Consider the following 22946-nt stretch of genomic DNA (forward strand, 5'->3'; position numbering starts at 1 on the left):
TAAAATGGTTAAAAGAAACATTTAAAACACACTGGATGCCGAGCTATTATGCAAATGCAAATAAAAACCACATCACGGTCCTACCTAACCTACATATGGAAATCAATGAGCAGCTGTGGACAAGGAAGTGGGAAAAGGGTATCCTACTGCACTGTTGGTGAGAGTATAAACTCATGTAGTCACTGCAGAGATCGGTATAAAGATGCTCAGGTTACTGAGAACTGATCTACCATGTGACCCAGCTATCCTACTCTTGGTAACATATCCAATTGGAATGATATCTGCAAATGAGAACGTGATATGCATCCCTATATAGCAGCATAATTCACAATAGTAAGATAAGGAAACAACCCATCCATTCATGAAAAGAAACTGTGCTATTCCAATTTTATGGAATATTATTCATCCATAAAAAAAGAATGAAATACCATTGTTTGCAACAAAGTGGTTCCAACTGGATATTATTCTGCTTAATAAAATTAGCCATTCCCAAAAGGACAAACTTCACATATTCTTTATTATGCTATACAACCTTTGTACAACTAAAAATAAATAGACACAGGTAATCAAGTGTTACATATCTTCTCAGAAATGAACTGTATGACCGAGATCAGCATACCACAGAGCACAGATATGTTATAGGATGTGTCTCTACTCCCGAATAAAAGTAAGGCTTTCAATGAAACATGCAACTATACCTGTATGCTATGAGATCAGACTTTCTACCTCTGCCTAAACCTGCCATAGCATGATATACAGCAAAAAGTAAAACCTGTAACATTCTACATGCATACTACTATAATGATTTGGAGGAAATGAAAGGGGAAGGAGAGGAAGAACACCTATTCCTACAAAATTGTATCATGGAAAATAAAATATATGTATTTCATTCATGAAAAATTCCTTTGAGGGTCAAATTTTCAAATATGCATGCAGCTTATGCAGAATTTGTGGCTCAATGTTAGATTTTCTCCAGTACTTTCTACTAAGAAGTTACTTTGAACAAACTGCCTGACACTTCCAGACTTCAATTTCTTTAGTGGTAAAAATGGGAATAATGCCTGTTGCTGCTGTCTTGCAAATATTAAATCAGATAATCTGTGAATTGTAACTACAATTTCACTTTCTCTTGAACTTTATGCTTCATGCTAACTTCAATATGCTATCGACTTGCTCTGGAAGGAAATTCTAGAATAAATTATAATTCTAGGAAAGCTACATTTCTATAACCAAAAGCAGTTATTTCCCTGGCATCTCTAACTTCAGATGAGCAGTAGCCTCGTGGCCATCCAACACGACACTACCATGCTGGGTAGATTAGTGTTAGCCATCCTTAGGGTGCAGTGGGCAGCGAGACACTTGAGATCTGTCTCCTGTTCTACTGACTTACAGCATTCGCAGATACTCATCTAGGAAATACTCATCAGGCTTGAAACAGATTGCAAAAAGGATCAAGATGGACTCCCTCTGCATGACAGTAATAAGGATCAAGGGAGTAGAAAGGCACCCTGTCGGTGGGAATAAATGTTAGGAGAAAACTGAAATATTTTAGCTTTTTGGTTCAGGGTTTTGGTCAGCACATAGTGTCTTGAACCTGACTGCTTATTGTCCTTGTTAACTGTGTGAATAAAAGATATACCTTCTAAGGTAAGAAGATTCCAAGTATTATGAAGCAGCACTTGTTGGAGCAAAGCCCATAGATGTATTCTTCAGCAAATCAATAGGAGTACTTACATCACAGAAAATAATCTACATAGTAGCCCACATAACAACTCCTTGAACTCCACAACTCCTTGAAATAATGATTTGAACTCAATTATTAGTAATAGGATTGAAGAGCATTTGATCCTATAAAGTAGAATTGACTTATTTTATATATATATTATATATATATATATATATATATATATATATATATATATGAAAGGCAGAGTTACAGAGAAAGGATGTGAGACAGAGAAAGACCTTCAGTCCACTGATTCATTCCTCAAATGGCTACAATGGCCGGGCATGGACCAGGAAGAAGCCAGGAACCCAGAACTTGTTCCAGATCTTCTATATGAGTACAAGGGCAAAAACATCTCAGGTGCATTAGCAGAGCAACAAACTGGAAGAGAAGCAGCTCAAATTGGTACTGACATCTCACATTGTTGCAGCTGGAGGCTTGACTAGCTGTGCTACAATGCCAGCTCCATTAAATAAGATTTGAAATGTTGCTTTTATCTTTGCTTCTGCTTGCAAGAATATACAAAAAGGAGTCAGTGACTAGGTTGATACAATCAAGACACTGAGGAAGTACACCAGCTACCCTTTGCAGGATTCAGGCATTGTAGACATACATATACTCTCAACATAAGTGAGAAACGTAGGTGCAACAATTGTTAGTATATCCCTGCTTTTAGACTAGATCGGGCGCGTTCAGGATGGTATGGCTGTAGACATATTCCTGTTTTTAAAGCTTTTAACTTTCACTACCTTTCAGAGGCCGGTGACATAATTACATATAAGAAAGGTGTACATTGTAGAAGTTAAAGCCACCACCTGTGTGCCCAGCATCTCATTCAGATGCCAGTATGCATCCAGCCTTCTCACTTCTGATCTGGTTCCCTGCTATACACACACACACACACACACACACACACACACATCTGTCTCCATCTCCCTTGTAAGTCCTTTCCTCTGTAACTGTAATTTTCAAAATAAATACATATTTGTAAAAAACAACAGTGTAGCATTTAACTGCAAAGCATTTGCCAATATCAGTTATTCTATCGCCTACCTCTGCTCTAAGGACAAAGAAATCAGTGATATTTCCATATTTTTCACTGGTCTACACACGATGCTTCTAGCTTCCAATCATTTGTCTCCATCCGGATAGAACCAGTCTCTAAATTTTACATATTCACTAATTTTTCTGTCTGCCTTTGTTTAAGCATTTTGCAGTCTAGAGATTCTAAAGTTATTTATGGTTGTGCTTAGCTTACAGATAAGACTCCCAGTGCCTAAAAGACAGACTTCATCCTGCTCATCTTCATGTCTGCCCTTAGTATTTTATCAGCAATTTTTTTAAAAACCATTATTAGTCGCCCTTAGTTATATTTTAATTATTGTACTATGTATTTTTCAATCTTTAAGAATAATATAATCAGATTTCCCCCGGAATCCATTGTAAACACACGTGGTTATCTACTTACTAGCAGCCTGATTTATTTGTGTCTTTTCTTAGACACACAGGGTATTCCCTTCTGCAGTTCTAAGGGTGATGTTTTCTCTCTGTGCTGTCTGCCTTAAGTGGCAAGCACTGCTTTTCCCTGGCGAGAAGAAGTCAATAGGCTGTATTTTACTGTGACAGCTGGGCCATTTGACTTGAACTTTATTACACTTGATGGTTACCTTTAGGGAATGTCTTTTTCAATTGTTTATTTTTCAAGTCTTTTGTCAGTTCAAACTACAGAAAACAAAAGGGGAACCCTGAATGTACTAATGCACACCCAGGGTTCAAATATTACCTTACCAAACGTGACCCCAAGAAGATATTTGGGTCCAGATATTAACTGAGTGCCAATTAGGTACTAAGTACTATGTGTCCCAATGCAGGAAAGTGTCAAAAATGAATAAAATAACAACAATTTGCACATGGATATTACATTTAGGATATAATAAACACATATATGAAAATCTGAAACTGATCCCAGCGTGATGGCCCAGTGGCTAAATGCTCATCTTGCAAGCACTAAGATCCCATATGGGTACCAGTTTGTGTCCCAGCAGCTCCACTTCCCATCCAGTTTATTGCTTGTGGCCTGGAAAAGCAAGCAGAGGATAGCCTAAAGCCTTGGAATCTTTCATTTACATGGGACCCAGAAGATTCTCTTGGCTCCTGGCTGTAGGCCAGCTCAACTCCAACCATAGCAGCCATCTGGAGAGTGAGGCAGTGTATGAAAGATTTTTCTCTTCTGTCTCTCCTTCTATCCATAAATCTTAGCTGCCTTTCCAATAAAAATAAATAAATATTAAAAAGAAATTTGAAATTTCCTGAATTACTTAAAAAAAAGTTTAGGTATTTTAAAAAGTTTGTGGAAAATGGAACAAAACCATAACTTTTTGGTTCAAGCTTATGAAGCAAGAATTGGAAGCACAGATGAAAGAATGTTGCAACATAATTATTGAACAGCAAGGGAAGAAAAAAACATGAGTTATCAGACCTCAATGAATGTAGCAGAAAAAAAATGAAATCATCACACTTCTAAAGATTAAAGAGTTGGCATATAAAGGAAAGCAGACACTTCTACAAGCATTTTAAGGAGTAAAAATGACATTTTAAAAACTGGATGAAAAACATTAATGAGTAAAATGAAAGAACATAAAATAAAGTACGTAATTGGAAACCTTGAGGACACAGAAAAACACAGAACCCATGTTTCAAGAGCATGCTTTGTTGGTACAAAAGAGTCTTAAACCTTGTGGATGAGGATGTTGAAATATTTCATTAACTCCAAAGGCACTAATCTGGGCAGGAATCCAAGAGTGCGGGGCAGTCGCACAGCTGCTTGGATGGACATCCAGGAGGACATGGTCTTTGCTGTCTCTGTGCCCTGGAAGCCTCGCGTGGACTCGGAAGTGTATTACTGCCATATTATGCTCTCCTGTTCTACCACTGCCAAAATGGGCTTACTCTTAAAACCCAAGACACAACTCCAGAAATTCAGAAGGGTGTGGTTTTACAGGGGTGTATTGCTCATTTCAGAAACAGAATAAACAGGAGAACCAGGTATTGGAAGCAGATGTCCAAAAGAGGACCAAACACAAATGAACTGACCACCAAAACTGTACATCAATGGAAGTCTATGGAGATACTTGAGGCTCAATATAAATCCCCAAAGGCTCAAAAGGCCAATCTGAAAAATACATGCTTAAAAGAGGGCCACAGTGAGATGCTGGTCTTTGAAACACACAACAAAAATCATACTACATTAAGACTCTTCAGTAAATTCGTCAATCTGCCCAGGGTTTACAGAGAAATAAAAGGGAAAGTCAAGGGAAATCCAATACCCACTTTTCCGATCCTCACATTTCCATTTCCAAAGCTATTTCTCTTAGAGAAATTCTTGGAGGAATATTCTTGAAGATATCTGGAAGGTCTTGTAGTTGAGTAAAAGGGAAGGGCATAGAAGATGAAAGATAGGGAAATAATACAGATCATACTCAGTAACAACATGTGGAAAACTGCCACAGCAGGGACACACCCAGAAATGCTAACCTGTCAGGATTTCAGGAGAAAACACAGATTTGTGAGTTAAGAAACAGTCACTGGGGTGGTAGCAGTGGCATAGCAATCTAATTTAATTCTCTGCTTGTGGTATTGGTACCCACAAAATGGGTGCTGCTTTGGGTTCTGACTAGACTTCTAATCTTTCTCCCTGCTAATGGATTGTGAAAACAGAGAAGGATGGTCCAAGGCCATGGACTCTTGGATCTCTGTAGGAAACCTAAAAGAAGCTCTATGTGAACTGGGTTAAGGGGAGAGCCAGGCTGGGCTAAGGCACCATATCCACTGGTGGATGCAGGAGCCCAAGTAAATGCAGGCTGGTTGGGCTTTGCTGCAGCATTGACTAGTAGGTGCTGGGACTGGAGGCAAATCTTTTCAAGACAGACTGTAGAACCACCTGGAGAGTGTAAGATTCAGGGCTAGGCAGAGCTCAATGGGAAAATCATGGGTACCCTTTTGACGGGCTGCAGATCCTGGGAACCAGGGCTATAAGAGGGCCTGGCTGGACAGGTGGTGACACCTACCAGCATGAGTTTGGACTGGACAGTGGGGTTAGTCGCATTGATGTGCACAAGATCTCAGTGGAATGTGGAACAGACAGGACCAGTCTGTGGCACACACTGGCATGTGCAGGAAGCTGGGCTGGGTGTTGGCCTGGTATAGATTGTTGGGAGTCATTCCAACTAGTTGGTGTGTGTAAGAGCTGAGTGTGTGGTGGGCAGGGTTAGACTGGGCCACAGCATTAATTTGTTTGCATGGGCCTGGGGGCAGAACTGACCAGGTGACTGCACCAATTAGTAGGCTGATATGGGTGATAGGCTGAGCAAGCACTGGCTGGCACACACAGGAGTCAGGTTGGGATCACTGCTGGAGAGGGTTCCTTAAGGATGCCCTGATCCTAATTGGATGAGTGAACTCAAAACTCCAACCACACCGAGAATGTCAGGGTCTGTGGTCCGACAATAGAGTGTATGTATCAGAGCTGGATCTCCATGGATGTTGAAGCTTGTGCAGTGGACAGCATGCCCAGATGCTCATGAGGGACATGACAGCTCATTGATGTCTTCAGAGAACGTCTAGCACTAGAGGAAAGAACAAATTGGGCAGCTGTCCCAGACAAGCTTTGACAGTGAGTATATGGGCAAATTGAGACTCCAAGGCGGATTACATCAGCCAACGAACATTGGAAGGATTTCCTCAACCTTGGAGCAATGAAATTGACAGCATTTCAGAACTATCAGAACCACTTAAGCAGTATCCTCAAAATGTGCTCCACATCAGGAACCCTGGGATGACATTGGGTAGCCATCCCTCATTCCCAGGTACTGATGCAGTTAGGTTGCTGGGAGTGGTGGTCTCCCCACTTTCCCCAGATACAGCAAGAACAAAGGAGATTGTAAGCAGTTGTCTCATCACTTTCCCCCACCCATCTACCCTTCCCATGCTATTCAGTGGTCCACATGGGCATGCATCCCTCTCAACTATGTAAACATCAAAAATAAAATGAGTTCATCATTATAGAAAAAGAAGCCTGCATCCTATCCAGGAGTGCCTGGGTTCAGTAACTAAATGTGACTTCTGTTTCCAGCTTTCTGCAGGTGTACAGGTTCAGACAGCAGTGATGGCCCCACTGACTGGAATATGAACTTTCATGTGGGAAACTTGGAGTGAGCTGAAGGCTCTAGGATGGGCCCATTCCTGGGGGTGTGCAGCCTTTGAGTAATGGGCCAGTGCATGGCAGTGCTATCTCTTTCTCTCTCTCTCTCTCAAAAACTAAATAAAATTAAGAGGAGGAGGGAACTAACTAATTAGTTCATCTTTTGTTCTTAACTACTGGTCTACATAATTAAATTTTTTGCTTGTTAAATAGTACATTATTTTAAAATAATGAATTAGCCGTTGCCTTTAATAATGATTGAGGCAAATGATGCTATTTGGTTGTTGAAAAAGGTATAACTCAGATACACATTGCCAAAGTAAAAGATGAGGAATTATTTTTGTAAGAAAGTTACCAGAGAAAACTGAAATTGAATTGTGAAAAGAGGAAACAAACAACAATAGAAAAATTTACCTTGAGAACAAATAAGGTGTGGTTTGGGACACTCACATCCATATTGGATTCCTGGCTTCCAGTCTTAGTTCCACTTCAAATATCAGCTTTCTGCTGCTACCTCGGGGAGGTATTGGGTGCTCAGGCACTTAGTTCCCTGATACCCATACATGAGACCCAGGGTTAGTGAGTTCTTGGTTCCTAGCATCATCCCAGCCTTGGCTGTTGCAGACATTTGGGGAGTGAACTAATGAGCAGAAAAACTCCCCTGTTCCTATCTCTACCTTTGTAATACAATATAAATAAATATTTTTAAAAATATTTTATTCAGTGTCAACAATTTTATGAAGGCGTGGACAAAGAAGAAATAGAGGGAGGTGAAAAGCATTGAGCATTTTGGAAAAGAAAAACATCATAGTAAAAACCTGGCATGGTGTCCAAATTTTCCACAGAAATACTGCATTTCAGAAAATAGTGGAGTTGAACACTAAGTCATTAATAAGAAGTAGACTCCTGTTCTAGCTGTCTTAGCCTATGTTCCGCAGAGAGCAGAGTCCGAGAAAAAAGTTTAATCAAGTGCAAGTTAAGCTTCCCATAGCTATTGTATATTTAAACGAAATCCCCAATGTTGATGGTTTAAAACAATTGATATTTGTTCTCTCATTATTATGGAGACTGGAGTCTAAAATAAATACTGCTGGTGCTGGTGATGGGAAGGGTGGTTTATTCATAGTGGTTATGCTACTGTTAGGACTCAAGCATCCTCCATCACAGCACCTGGACTTGACACTAGCCTCTGGCTCATGAATCCAACTTCCTGCTGGACAGACCCTGGGAGGCCATTAGTGGCGGCACAGGTAACTGAATCCTACAGCAATGTGGGAGACCTGGACTGAATTCCTGGTTCCCAACGTTACTCTTACTCAGTCCCAGATTTCATGAGCTTTTGGAGAATTAACAGTGCCTGGAGGTCCTCTTTCCTCTCTACCTATCTGTCTTGCTCTGTTTCTCAAATTAATAAAAATAATTTTTGCTGAGCTGAATCAAGGTACTGCAGGTCAAGCATCCTTTGGAGGTTGTCACAAAGAATTTGTCCCTTGTTTCAGCTTGTGCTGGCTGCCAGCACATTTCATTTCATTCTACTTCTCCGATACAGTCCCTTCTCTTCGATGTGTAACTTCTTCCTGCATGCCTCATATAGGAATGTGAGATTACATTTAGGGCCTGATCAGATACTTCAGTACAATGAATCCATATCCATCTCCTCAACCGAATCACATCTACAAAGATCTTTTGTTTGTACTAGGCAGAATTTACAGGCCTCAGGTAAATGAAGTTAATCACATGAAATGAAGACACGGAAAAGATAAGGAATTGCTCTTCAACATTAGGATAGAATACAAAAATTTCATCCAGAAAAAAATATGAGCAAAATTTATCAAGACTATTTACAGCAGCTAATTTAAACATATTTACAGAATACAGAGAAAAATATCAATCTTTCTCCTCTCTTTGATGCCAATAAAAACAAATACATTTAGAAGATAGCTAGCTAGATAGATAGATAGATAAATAATGAAGTGTATGGAGTAGACAGTTGCCATGAAAATTCTGAAAAAAAGAAAATTCTGCAGAAACTTTTTAAAGATTTATTTTATTTTTCTGGAAAGGCGGATATACATAGAGGAGAGACAGAGAGGAAGATCTTCCGTCCAATGATTCACTCCCCAAGTGAGCGCAAAGGCCGATACTATGCCAACCCGAAGCCAGGAGCCTCTTCCAGGTCTCCCACGCGGGTGCAGGGTCCCAAAGCTTTGGGCCGTCCTTGACTGCTTTCCTGGGCCACAGGCAGGGAGCTGGAAGGGAAGTGGAGCCACTGAGATTAGAACCGGCACCCAAATGGGATCCCGGGCGTGCAAGGCGAGGACCTTAACCGCTGTGCCATCTCGCCAAGCCCGTGCAGAAACTTTTAAAAAATATTTATTTGTTTGTTTGAAAAGCAGGGTTACAGACAGAAATGGAGACAGATATCTTCCAGTCACTGCTTCACTCCCCAAATGGCTGCAAAAACCAGAGCTGGGCTAGGCCAGAGACTGGCACTCTATTCTGGTTGCCTACATGAGTAAGAGGTGCTGAAGCACTTGGGCCACGCTTTGCTTTCTCTTTCACACTAAGCAGAAAGCTGGATGAAAGTGGAAGAGCCAGCACCTGGATGGGTGTTCATATGAAATGGCAGTGTCTTATGTGGTGACTTGATCTGCTGCTGGCCTCCATCAAAACTCGTTAAAAGCAGATAATTTCAATTGCATTTTTGCATTTACTTTTCTAGAGTGCAGAAAAATAAGGAAAGCTTCCAAATTCCTTTTTATGAAGGAGGCACACTGCTCATTCACAAGGCAACAGGATTATACAAAAAGAAAACTACCAACCACATTCCCATTATTAAAGTATATTAATAATTCAATATTAGAATCTATGAAAATAAAAAGGCTTTCTTATATTTAACCAACAATCAAAGGATATAATAGAAGGTAAAAATCCCTTATTTTGAGTAGCAACACAAAAGATAAAACGCCTGAAAGGAAATGTATAAAATCACAATGAAAAGATTTCAAAATGCTACAGAGGAACACAAAAGAAGATAGCAACAAAAGAAACACTCCATGTCCTCAGAGGAGATGACTCAACATCATAAAGATGTCAGTTCTCCCTAAATAAACACACAATGTTAATAGAAGTCTAATAAAGATGTCAACATCATTTTGTCAGAAAAATCAAGCTGAGTCAAAAGTTCGTGCAGACAAATAAACAAGTAAAAATAGCCAAAAAGAATCAGTCTTCAAATATTATAGACATTCAGCACTGAAAATAGTGCAAGAGTGGCTTGTGGGTGGACAGAAGAAGGAACAGCATGTGAAGTCCATGGAGGGATGCATATCTGTATGTATATTTGTGTATGTACATATACACACACTATATGATATGCATACATACACGTATATATGTATGTCACATTTTATATAGATGGCAGAAAGGTAGATTAGTCAGTTAATGGTACTGAGACAACTGGGTAGTTTCCAGGGGGAAAGGGGGGAGAAAATCTGACTCCCATAATGGGATCTAGTAGCAGAACACATTCCAATTTTATTCAAGTTTTAAGTATTGAAAAAAGATCAAATGTGAGGAAAAAATTATAGGTGAAAGGCCTTTCTGATTATAACGTGCTACGCAGAACCTACATAAGGGTTAATTACATGTTTTCAAAAACACACACAGGTCAAAGGAAAGCAAGGAAAGTCGGAAGGCAAATATAAAACTGGAACATAATCATGTTAATTCATATCACAAAAAAGGTTAATATCACTAACATACAGAGTTCTGTAGAAATAGATGAAAACAAGGTAATTCAATGGGAAAATGGCCTAAGAAGGCTCACAGAGAAGAAAATATGAACTGTTTCTAAGCATACAATAAAAAGTTCACTCACATTAAAAACAACAATGTGGTGACACAGTGGCATAGCAAACTAATCCTTTGTTATTTATTGACAGATTCCTAATCAATAATAGGAATTTCAAGTTAGAAAAGAAGTTAGAGATTCTCTAGTCCAAAACTCATTTTAAACTTGGCGCAATAAGTGCTATTGAGGGGGAATAATATCCTTTCCATCAGATGGCTGACTGATATTCATGCAGTTTAATACAGTAGTCAAATTCCCCCAATTTTTGCCTTTTTACCATATATGGAAATATGTACTATCAAAATAGAGAAGGCTTCAAAATTAAATAACAGGTCAGTCCAGCATGTTCAGATTCGTATTTTTTTCTGTTTATTCATATTTTTATTTTTGGCCTTCCCCAAATTGCAGTCTATTTTAGAAAGCAGACAAGCAAATTTATTTTTACTGTATCATTTCTAGGCCAATCTAAAGAGGAACAATTTAAAGTTATTCTCATATTCAGCCACGTCCTCTAAGAGAAACAGCATCTGAACTCCAAGGACCTTTTTTTCTCACCAGTAGTCTGGGAACTCAGCACCTAGAACAGTCCCCCAGTGCACCCAAGGAAAGTGGAAGCAGAAATGGTGGCTCAGTGGAAAATATAGAAATGGACGTGCAAAAACACATCAAGCTTACAAGGTTATGTGTGACAAAAGGAACATAAATCTATGGAAAGATTCTTTATTAGGTTTTCAAATCTATTAGCATCATTTGGGGTCAAAATCTGTATTCAGCTCTGAAAGAAAAAACAAGATTGCAGCATAGACATACTTCAGAGATATTGCAGATAAAGTTATTGACCTTCCCAATAAAATAAATAACAGAATAAAGGGAGTTGCATCAATATTTTTGTTTTCCAGCCTCTATAAAACTACTCTGTAATCTAGCATGTTTGAACAGCATAGATGTGTAAAAAAATTATGCATCTTAATTTAAAGTGCTTATTGCTTTAAAAAGTGTGGGCTACCATCTAAGTCTTCAACAAATCAATCTTTCTGTTCGTGGAGGTTCTTATCCTGATGTTAATGACTGCAGAATAAAGGGCAGAATGTGTATGGAAGGCTGAGGTGACTGTTGCAACTTTTTTTTTAAAAGTTTTTAGTTTTTAACTAATTTTCATATATTTGAAAGGCAGAGAGCAGCCTTCCATCCACTAATTCACTGCCCAGATGCTCACCAGAGCAAGGTCACAGCAAAGCCTGGGGCTGGAGCTCCATCAGGGATTCCCCCCTGTGGGTGGTGGGCACACCGACACTTAGTCCTCATCCACCAGATCCCAGTGAGTGTCAGAACAAAAGGAGCTGGAACTCAAGCCACCGCAGTGCTCACCCCAGCGATTCTGCAGGTGAGGCAGTGAAGAATTCAGCTGCATCGATTGACTTGCTTTGGGGAAGGATTCCCCCATGGTCTGTCATACTGTTTGACAGCAGTTTACCCACAGCAGAACTTCAAAATCGGAGGAGTCAGTCCTCTCCAACTCTGCTGCTGTTTTATCAACCATGTTGACGTAGTATTTTAAATCCTTTGCTGTCATTTTAGCGATCTTCCCAGCATGTTCACCTCAAGTGGATTTCATGTTCAGAAATCATTTTCTCTGCTCATCCAGAAGAAACTCCTCCTCCATTAAAGTTTTATCACAAGACTGCAGCAATTCAATCACACCCTCAGACTTCTCTTAGTTCCCTTACTAGTGCTATCGCATGTATAGTTACTTCCTTTACTGACATTTTAAATCGCTCAAAGACAGCTCCTGGAGTTGTGAATTAACGTCTTGTAAATTCCTGTTCATGTGGCTTGTATGACCTCCTGCGTGAATCATAAATGTTCCTGTGGTCAGCTAGCACAATGACTCCTTGACAGAAGTTTTGCAATTTACTTTGCCCAGCTCTCAGAGGAAGCACCACTGATTACAGTTATTACTTTAAGACATGTATTTCCTAATACCATGAAAGCCAAGGTTATTCCTCCAACCACCAGCTGCAGAAGAGGTTGGCAGGCATCAAACACCCTTCATTTCATTGTACCTCCCCAACTGAAGCCCAGGCTGACAAGGTGCACTGTCAATCAGCAGTGATACTGTGAGGAGGAATATACTTTACTGATCAGCAGGTCTCAACAGTAATATTCAGTAAACCATGTTGTAAATATGTGTTGTCGCCCAGGCTTTGCAATTCCATTTACATAGCACACACAGGGTGGAGGAGGGTAGCAGGAGCCGGGAGCTTCTTCTTGCCTTTGGATTGGCTCAGCTCTACGTTTGCAGCCATTTGGGGAGGGAACCAGCAGATGGAAAATCTTTCTGTAAATCTTTCAAATAAAAATAAATAAATTTTTAAAAACTTTAAAAAACAAAAAATTCAAATTAAAAAAAATAATAATTTTTTAAAAAGAACAAGTAAAGAAGAAGCAAAGTATCCACCAAGCTCATTGAAACCAGTTTACAATATCTTGATCAAGTTTGGGCAATTGTTCTATGATTTACAAGTGATATTTAGAATATTTGAATCCAAATCCACAGACACTTGTTTGAAATATGGTTGTACTGCTTATTCGGTTTTGTCATACACAGGATTAAGTTGCTAAGATCAAAGAATACAATTCATGCAACTAGTATCATTGCTACGCAGATACAAACTTAAACCTAATTTACACACCCCAAGACAGCTGAAATAACATCTTAAGGTCTCGCAATTTGTGCGAAGAAAGGAATTTACACACTAGAAAGCAGAGACCCTCAGACGGACGCCTGACTAGTAACACCTACAACAAAGGGGCCTCTAGCAGCGCCAAGGCAGCAACCTCAGAAACAGGGCTGTTCCGCCTCCGCCCCTTTCCCCCCGGGTGACGTGGAACTACATTTCCCAGCATGCCGCATTGCCGGCGCGTTGTTTTCCGTCCGTTCCTTTTACGTCATCTGAACCGCCGGCTCCTAAGGCCAAGGGCGCGTTGCAGAGCATGGGTGCTACTCTCTCCGAGTACCAGGAGCGCTTCGTGGTGGCTTCGCCGCCCGGGGCTGCCTCCCCCGCCACGCCTGCACCCCCAGCCGCACCCGGGGAGCCGAGTGCTCCGGCGCCGATGTTCAAAAACTGTTGGAGCTGCCGTGTGCTCTCCGGGTCGGGGCTGATAGGGGCGGGCGCGTACGTGTACTGGGCGGCGCGGAAGCCCATGAAGCTGGGCTACGCCCCGGGTCCGGGGACGATCACGCAGATGGTCGTCGGCATCAGTGAGAGCCGGGCACAGCCCTGGGGGGAACGGGCTGCGGGGTGTGCAACAGGGCAGACGGAGGCCAGCCACGCGAGGGGGGAATCCACCGCAGGGCTGCTCACCCGTGGGGACAGAACTTGTGGGAACGCCTTGAAAAAAGAAATCATACTTGTTAAGAACGCCTTAGGACCATTTTTGTTTTTCTCATTTGTTGCTTTTTACCCCCTTGCAATGGCTGCTAGTAGGTAAGGTACCTGTACTCCCATGTAACTGCACATCAAAATGTTCCGTTCAAGGTCAAACAGGTGGTGGTGACAACTGGCTGCTTATCACAGGTCTCCCTGATCCCAAGGCGCTTGCTCGCTCTCCAGATTATGGAGAAATAAGCCCGAGTGACCACCAAGACACCACGTGTTAGTAGGATGGGTCCCCAGAGCCTCTCTGTAACAATGCCCAGGGAAGGTCAGGGTGCCAGTCAGTTGTGTGAGAGAATAGTTCCAGGTTTTCAGACTTCTTAGCTGCTGAGTCAGGCTGTGTGGGCCAGTTCCCTTTATTGGGTCCCTTTTTGTTTCTGGGGGAGTGTTTCCTGCCTCCCTTTTCTCTCTCTTTTGCTCTTCTCTCCTGTAAGCAACACAGTAGTCGTGTCCTGATCAAATGTTGTGTTAGTGGCATAGACTGGGTATGCGGTGAAAGCGACATACGAGTAAAAGTATTGCTGTATCTTTCCCCCGCTCCTAGGCATTGCTTGTTGGGGTGTAGTGGTCCTGACAGACCCCAAAGGAAAGGCCTATCGCGTTGCCTGAAAGTACCACGAGTGAACTTGTCATCTGGCCCTGTTCCCACGGCCCAAGGAGCAAGCAGGGGGTTTGTGGATGCCTGGACAGACACGTGGACACGGACAGATGTCAGGACTGTGGGTACCGCACGCTGGAGCAGCCCACGCGGGACGGCTTTGCGCTGGCAGCTTATATCATCACACAAGCCCTGGGAACCAATAAATGCCTCACAGAAGAAAACGGTGTGCGTCTTTGCTGGGGAAGGGAGCTATAATTTAAATAATATTTAGCTTGAAATTATCGTGTTTAATGATAGAACATAAGTTTAAATTACAATTCTTTAAAAATTCAAAAAACGATGAAAAAGGTAAACCCTATAGGAAGATGAGCAGTTGTGTGGTTTGGATAATTCCGTTTATTTTTTCCATAATTGTGCCAACTCCTGTTCACCTGAGCCTGGGTAGGCCCGGGGGATGCTGGCAGTGGGTCCTGCTCAGACTTTGCAAGGCGTTTGTGAATCAGTCACTTTGTGGTTGCCTCATGGATAGTCTGGCTTGTCTTTTTGGGGTAGTAACCCTTCAGACACAAGGCCAGGTGATTTCCACAGTGTCTTGTGGCAGCTAAGTAGTAGAACTAGGACTTACTGTTGTCTAGTTCCAATATTTGAGTGTATGCGCTGCCGAAGTGAACACACTAATCTTTCAGTCTAGCAGGGTTGTAAGAGGGTCTAAGTTACCTTCATAAACAAGGAGATGGCCAGACTGTCGACTTCTGGTGGAAGACATCAGTGCCAAAATACTGGGAGTTAGTCATCATGGAATTGAGATGAGGTCTTGGAATTAGTTCATTTCTAAGGGAAATCACTTCCAGCTGCCAGCTCTTTTTGGTGGTGTTTTTTGTTGTTATTTGTTTGTTTGCTTGTTTGTTTTCCCTCTGAGAATCCATGACTTCTCAGGTAGCCATTTCTCAAAGTTCAGCTGTTGTAAAATGGTTTGACGTTCCTTCTAGAAGCCTAGAAGGACCTAAACATATTAAGCCTCAAAGGAACTGTAGACCCTGATATTGTATACATTAGGTTTATGCTATCGATGGTGATATGCTTGTATGTATCTATGCAGTTAAGAAGACTTTGCAAACCTGAATAGACTAATAGATCCACAGGTGTTATTTATGTGAAATGTGTAATCCAGTTATATGTTGCTAACAATTATAGAAGTTTTAATTGTAAAGCATCATAGATGACCCAATGCAGGTTTCTCATAGTGGTTCATTTCCTAAAGTATATATGCAGATAAATTGTTCCTGATATAAAATACAAGTCGTTGCATTGGTGACAGTTAAGCCAGAAAGGCATAAATCTCACTCCTTTTGTCTTGATGTAGTGGATAAACAGAACACGTTGAAATTCTATATAGACATACCTCAGAGGTAATTATGAGTTTGACTCTAGACCACTGCAATAAAGCAGTTCACATTAACTTTTTTTAGTTTCCCAGTGCACACAGAGCTCTTTATTATGGTCTAGAATTGCAAAAGCATTGCTTTGTAAAAAGCTCTTTTCTCGATGAGAACTGCTGCTGACAGTGTGGGGTACCGTCTCAGCCTTCTCTGTGCTGATGAACTCAGCAGTCGCTGTTGCCTGGTCATGGGTGTGGTCACTGCGTGTTGGGATGATTCTGCACAAGAGGCCCAGCATGCAGCCTGTTGTAGCTTTCCGTGTTGGTGTTTTGTTTTGCCCATGCTGGTCTGCCTTATCTAGGTTCTGATATTAGCTGAGAGATCTGCAACTTTTGCTGCTGCCCAAATACTTGGTAGTCATCATAGCGTTCTTACTTTCAATATCGCTGTGCCCCAAGAAAAGAAGACACTCTCCAAGAGGGAATAGGGTGCAGGAACCCCCCGTCAGTGGGTCAGTCAGAACAGGCACGGCATTCGTGAATTCAGGTCACTGCGTTAAGTGGACAGAGTTCTGAATTGCCCCAGATAGTTAAAATGGTAATCCCAAAGTCCACTGCTGACATATCACTGTAACAGTAATGGTGAAATTCAAGCTGTTTGGAAAGTTAAAAATGTGGAACAGTCTCATTCCACCAGTACATTTATTTGAGGTAGAATTACAACAATCTTTAAAAAAAAAGTGAAGTACAATAAAATGAAGTTTTCTTGCTTTATAATGTCATTTACACATTTTTGCTAAACTTTTATAAGTGAATTTACTTAAAAAGAAATGAAAGCTTTCTTCCAAGCATGTCTGACACACTTGGCCCAATGCGATGGCTCAGTGACTAAATCCCTGCCTTGCATGTGCTGGGATCTCATATGAATGATGGTTTATGTCCTGGATGCTCCACTTCCCAGCCAGCTCCCTGCTTCTGGCCCAAGAAAATAATAGACAATGGCCCAAAGCCTTGGGACCCTGTGCCTGCATGAGAGACCTGGAAGAAGCTCCTGGCTTTGGATCAGCTCAGCTCCAGCATTGCAGCCACTTGGGAAGTGAATCTTTGGACCAAGATACTTTTGTCTCTCAATCTTATTTCCAATACAAACAAATAAATCCTTAAAAAAAAAAATCTGACCCAATTGTCTCTAAATCAAAACAGCATTAAGTGCACTTGAACTAAGTATTACAGTAGAGTATTATCCTCCATGTGTACAGTCAATTTAATAGGAAGGAGCAAAAAAAAAGTATGCTCCCCAACTAGATTTATGTGAGTGCATAGCTATGTTTTAGGGATGAGTCTGATCTTCACAGAAATTTCAGAGAAAAGAGACTTCACCATTTGTTCTGCAGTGCAAGAAATTTTCTTTGTTCCCGCATTGTTAGCAGGTCAAGAATCAATAGGTTATTATTCAATAATATTAATATTTATCCAGCTTAATTTGTGGGGTTTAGAACTGCTTTACAGCATAGAACTTAGTTTATAAAGGTTCATAATTACCTTTAGCAAAAAAGGAAGGAGGGAAAGTACAGAAATTAAATACTTAAAATGCATAGACATTTTCCTTGGTACCCATAAGTGAGCATAGATAAAAACACATTGTCATTAGTGTTCAAGATACCTAGCAGCTAAATCTTTCCTTGTGGAGATTAACTATGTTAATGAAGAACATGTCACCTTTGGTTCCAACTATGTGTTGTATTGTTATTGGACTATTGGGTGAAAAGCTAGCAACATGGAAACATTAAAGGACCCTCATGGATCTTTGGTAAGGCAAGGGTATAGGATGAGGGAGTTGTTTTTTTTTTCCCCTAATCCGAGAAATCATCCAGTTGCCAGTACTGACGTTTCCCAAAAGCAGATAAGTCTCAAAATCTCGAGTTTCACTTGACCAAGATCAGTTGCAGAGATGGCATTTCGGATAGTCATGGAGGCTAAGCGTCTAAACTGTGGTTTGTACTTCCCCCACAGCCCTCATCCTAACATCTACTCCTTGCTCTGTTTTAGTATTCGTTTCCAGCCAGGATGTATCTCAAGCAGACTCCTGAATGAAGCTAGCTGATTTGACAACATAAAATATACTGCTGTTAAGTATGTGCTTCGGACAAGCATATATTCAAGTGAACCTTGTACCAGGTTTAGCCTCAACTGATTTCTTGCCAGGAGTACAGTGATGAAGTTGACACTTCACAAATCTTGTAGAAAGGGCTAGTAAGCAAGTCAGAGTAGAAAAGCTGCCTATTTTTTTTTCTTTAAATGACAGATAAATCCTTACTGTGACCCAATAATTATATAGGTGTTAGGGGCATGAAGTTGGAGGTGAGAGATCCATAATTACTCATCATTTAGAGGTATTTTAAGAGCAAGGGGCAAACTATGTCACTCTTCTAAAATACATGTCTATCGGCCCTTGAGATATTCAACAACTTGTCATTCAAATGTAAATGGAGAGTAGAAAAATGACCAAAAGGGCAAATGTTAAATACAGCAGTGCCACTAAAAGAAATCGCTGCTCAGTCTGTGACTGCACCCCCACGAGCTTAAGGAGTTGGTATAGCATCTAATGGCCTCTTGGTCTAGGCTCTCAGCCTGTAGGCTCTCAGCCTCTAGGGAGCCTCTAGCTCCCTGTCCTCTGATCAGGCACCATTCTGGGTGCTGCTGTCAAGGAATTCTGCAGGTGTAATTGAGCTGCCAGATTAGTGGACATGAAAATCAGGACTATCCAGATGTGTTCATTGTGGGATTCGGTACTCCAGAAGTTCTTTTCCAGTGTGGAAGAAAGCATGTAGTCCTATCATGAACTGACTGTAGTGGGAAGGGAACAAGGAAGTACAGTCTGAAGTTAATAAAGCAGGTCCCCAAAAGACAGGTGGAAGCTGAATGGGAACCTTGTTTCCATGTCAAGCAGATGAATTTCTATTGACAACCTGTGAACTTAGAAGCCTAGAGCCTAGAACCAAGAGCTACAACCGTTACCCCATAAATCAACAGCTTGAGTCCAACCTGGGGAGACCCTTAAGAGCAGCCAGACACCATATGCAACTGTGAGATTTCAACTTGTGTTGCAAATAGCTTGCTTTGTGGCAACTTGAATATAGTACTAGAAAAATGAATGTGAAGAATCCTAACTTTTCTCTGATCCCACGGTTATAGTGATATGGCAGACTAAATACTGAGCTTTTAGGGAGTAGTAAAATGTAGCCACCAGTTGAAATAGCATTTGTGTTTGCAATTACTGTTTTCATTCTGTGTTTTACCAGTAGGTTTTTCTCTCTCTCCTTCCCTCCCTTCCTTCTTTCTTTCCTTCCTTTCTCACCCTTAGACCATTTTTCTGAACCTTATTTCCTGATCACAGAAGGAAATCTGTACCTGATCCCAGATACCACGAGCATCAACATGTCCTGAAGAAAAATTATTCTCTCTCCCCCAATTATTTTTCTTCCTCTATTTCCTGTCACTGTAGCATTTCCATCTCATTGGCGGGCCAAGCCAGGATCCATGGAATGGTCATAACTTGCTCCTTATTCTTTTTCCTTGATGACCTTTTCATAAGTTCTCGTTTTTTTAATCCCTTAATTCTCTTTCCTGTCCATTACTGTTGCTAATGCTTTGGGGCAGTTATCATTGCTTATGTAGATTGCTATAATTAGATTCTTATTTTCCTCTTGCTTCCAAAAAAACCCCTCTCACATCTACCTTTCACTATAGGTGGAATTTAAAATATGTCCTTGCATAAAACCCTTCAGCATCCTAGATGTGTATACGCAATGATGCCCTGAAACTTTGGCAGAGTCTAAAATGCCTTTTCATTGGTTTATTTTCCTTATTTTTCTGCCTTCATCTTCCTCTGTTTGCTGACTTCTGATTCACACACCCCATGTTCCTGCCATTCTCACTTAGCTAATTTCCCCTAAGATGCCATTCTCCATGCTTTTACATATGGTGTTCCTTCAGGCTAGAAAACCCTTTAGTCCCTACACCATCTGGAGAAATCCCACTCAGCCCTCAAGGTCCCCACCTGGGGCCATCTTTGTTGTAAAGTCTATCTTGAAAAGTCTTCATTGTGATCACTTTTAGGACTGTGCACCCAAAGCTTGTTGTAAACTCCTGGCACTGCAGTTAAACAGATTGCCTGGTGATGACTTATTTATGCATCAACCCTTTCCCACTGATTATGTACTGCTCAAAAAGAGGATTTCGCTTTTGCCATCTTCATGTTTTGTAGCCCAGCATCAAACACGCCAGGCACTGACTTGGTGTTAGGAAATATTTGATGGATGAGTGAATAAAGGACTAAGACCTAAAAGACCTAAGACCAAAAGAGCTAAAAAAATCATTTGTCCCATTTGATCATCTGAGTGCATCTCTGTGTTTGTTACAGCAAGGTGCCTGGGCCAGCAACAGTGATACTACCCAGAATACATATGAAAGTATATACATGTGAAATCGCCAGACTTACTACTGAATCAAATGGCCTTGGAAATGGGGCCCACCAATTTCTATTTCAACAAGTCCTCCAGGGATGATACTGAAGTTTGATGAATCACAGGTATAGCTGAACTTGACCTTTGTACAGTGGGTCTCAACTCTAAGGTAGTGGAAAAACATCCCAATCCCAGTTCTTTCAACAGTACCTAATAAAACCCTTGGGCAAGTCATGTAGCATTTTGGAACACAGATGTTACCTTCTGTCAAATTAGAAGAATAGACAAAATATTTTCTAAATTCTTTTTCAATATTACAGTCCTCTCTTTCTCTAATCTTTGCTTAAAGGAGGAGAGGAGCTCTCTGATTTCCAAGGACAGAGATACCAACAACAAGCAGAACATGGAATTAGCACTCTGTGCTGTAATCCTGCAAAGCTGCTGCAGATCCCATCCTCGCCATGTCGGGCCCATTCCCTAATATCTTACAGCTGTACAAGCCTGATGCTTCAAAGGAATTCAGCACACTTTTACCACAATTAGTGCACCTGGCCAACTAACCCATTCTGCAGGGTAGGAAAGGGGCCCTTTCCAACACTCTGAGCAGATCACGCCCTGAAGCATGAAATGAGATTATCCTCTCCTAGCCCAGGCATTCAAAAGAAATAAGGGAAACCATCAAAAGAAAGATTGAAATTGGTAGTAGTGGTGGTACTGGTGGGCTGTGTACATGTGGGAGGAAATTCCTGTCTATTTCTAAAGAACTCAAACAGGAATAATCCTTCAGTTTCACTCTGCATAATACTGGTTTAGTGATGTGAATTAACCACTTTATGTTATGCAGGCTGTGTCTAGAATATTAACAAAGTTCAGAAAAGGAAACATGCTATCAGTGTAGGTCAAACAGACAGCAAATACACACATGCTGTCCTGTGCCTCAGAGCTTTTTTAAAATAACAATACATTTTAAATGGCATGCGCCTATATGTGAAGATGTACCTATACAGAAAAGCTCCACACGAGATGATTTGTTTTCGTAATAGCCAACTACCACAGATCCCCTAAGTGTGGGATCTAAAGCCAGTCATAATGGAAGCACTAGATTGTGGTGATGTTATAAATAAAAATGTTTCAACAATAAAGAAATCAGGCCTCATTTCCTTCAAGGAAACTACCACTTCAAGGAATACAGTGTATTAAGTTTAGTCTAGTATTTATTTATTAGCCCTTGTTACATGTCTGTTGCACTAATTAATTAGAAAGCTATTAGGTTGCGACTGCTCTAGCTCCTTAGATTTCTGCATAAGCCAATGAAACTCGAATCAACATGCAAGGTTGCATCCAGCAAAGTGTAAGATCCAAGGCAGAGGATTAGCCAATTGAGCCATCTTGCCATGCCCAGGACTAATTTGTGACCTGTGTAGCCACCCATCAGGAGGATGGATGGAATGGACACTTGTCATAAGGAAGGCATACCAGCATTCACACTGCAGGCTTGTCATCAAACAGAAACTCTCAAAGTTCTTTGATTTGGAAATTGCTTTAAGCAGCATGCTGTGCAGCCATGCTTAGAACTGTGTGACAGAGAACTGCAAAATGCTTGTCAAAACCCTCGACAACTGAAAGACAGTCAAATTGGGGAGAGAGCGCTCTCTCCATCTTCACCAGCCTGTGAACACCTGTTACTGATGGAGCAAGCTGAGAGACAGATTTGGCACATGTTGGCACCACCAGCAGATTCAGCCCCTTTGTGATTCAGTAAAAGCATAATCCTTTCTCTGTGGCTTGTGCTGCACATTCCTGTTTGTGTATCATTTCAGAAGTGAGGGAGGTATGTAAACTTCTTGAACAAATTACACCATGACTGAATAAGAGATTGCCAACAATTAGGGCAACATTTTAAGTGAGGACAATCATAACAACCCCATCTTTAGCAAGTTTTTCAGTCAGCCAGATAGTTCACGCATGTATCTATTTTACTTTGGAGTAACCCAGGAGAGTGAGCAGAACAGCGTCATTTTATGGGTGAGCAGACAGAAGCCATATCAGATGGTTTGGTCATAGTGCGGGTCACACAGAAAACCATAGATTTCATCACACAAGCTTAGATACTTGGTACCACCGAAAGGTGCACTTTCTTTTCACGCTGATTCTCAACAAACCAAAGGAGATGGATCTGTTCTAACAGAGCTTTCTGGCTAGGAAGGACTGTAGGTTGCTCCTTTCTTAAAGCACCAGAGATTCATTTTGTGTTCCTTGGAAGGAAGCACATTGACTTTGGGAAT

At 41.0% G+C, this 22946-nt stretch overlaps 1 protein-coding gene across 2 annotated transcripts; it reads left to right on the plus strand.

The window, feature by feature from the left end:
• Nucleotides 1-13727: 13727 nt before the first annotated feature.
• DMAC1 (distal membrane arm assembly component 1) lies at nt 13728-15038 on the plus strand. Of its 2 annotated transcripts, XM_040962890.1 has the most exons (3): nt 13728-14047; nt 14485-14490; nt 14761-15038. In XM_040962890.1, exons 1-3 carry the CDS (start codon nt 13774-13776, stop codon nt 14823-14825), a joined length of 345 nt encoding a protein of 114 aa, XP_040818824.1. In that variant the 5' UTR covers nt 13728-13773; the 3' UTR covers nt 14826-15038. The 2 variants fall into 2 exon arrangements, with proteins under 2 accessions (XP_040818824.1, XP_040818823.1); XM_040962889.1 differs by lacking the exon at nt 14485-14490 and having other exon boundaries at nt 13728-14041.
• The last annotated feature ends 7908 nt before the right edge of the window (nt 15039-22946 follow it).

The sequence above is a fragment of the Ochotona curzoniae genome, unplaced genomic scaffold (assembly GCF_017591425.1).
Source record: "Ochotona curzoniae isolate NIBS_2020 unplaced genomic scaffold, NIBS_Ocur_1.0 scaffold_3208, whole genome shotgun sequence".
Taxonomy (NCBI): Eukaryota; Metazoa; Chordata; class Mammalia; order Lagomorpha; family Ochotonidae; genus Ochotona; species Ochotona curzoniae.

Excerpts from the sequence above, each read along its gene's own strand:
- DMAC1 (XM_040962890.1), top strand. The coding sequence starts at position 13,774 with ATGGGTGCTACTCTCTCCGAGTACCAGGAGCGCTTCGTGGTGGCTTCG.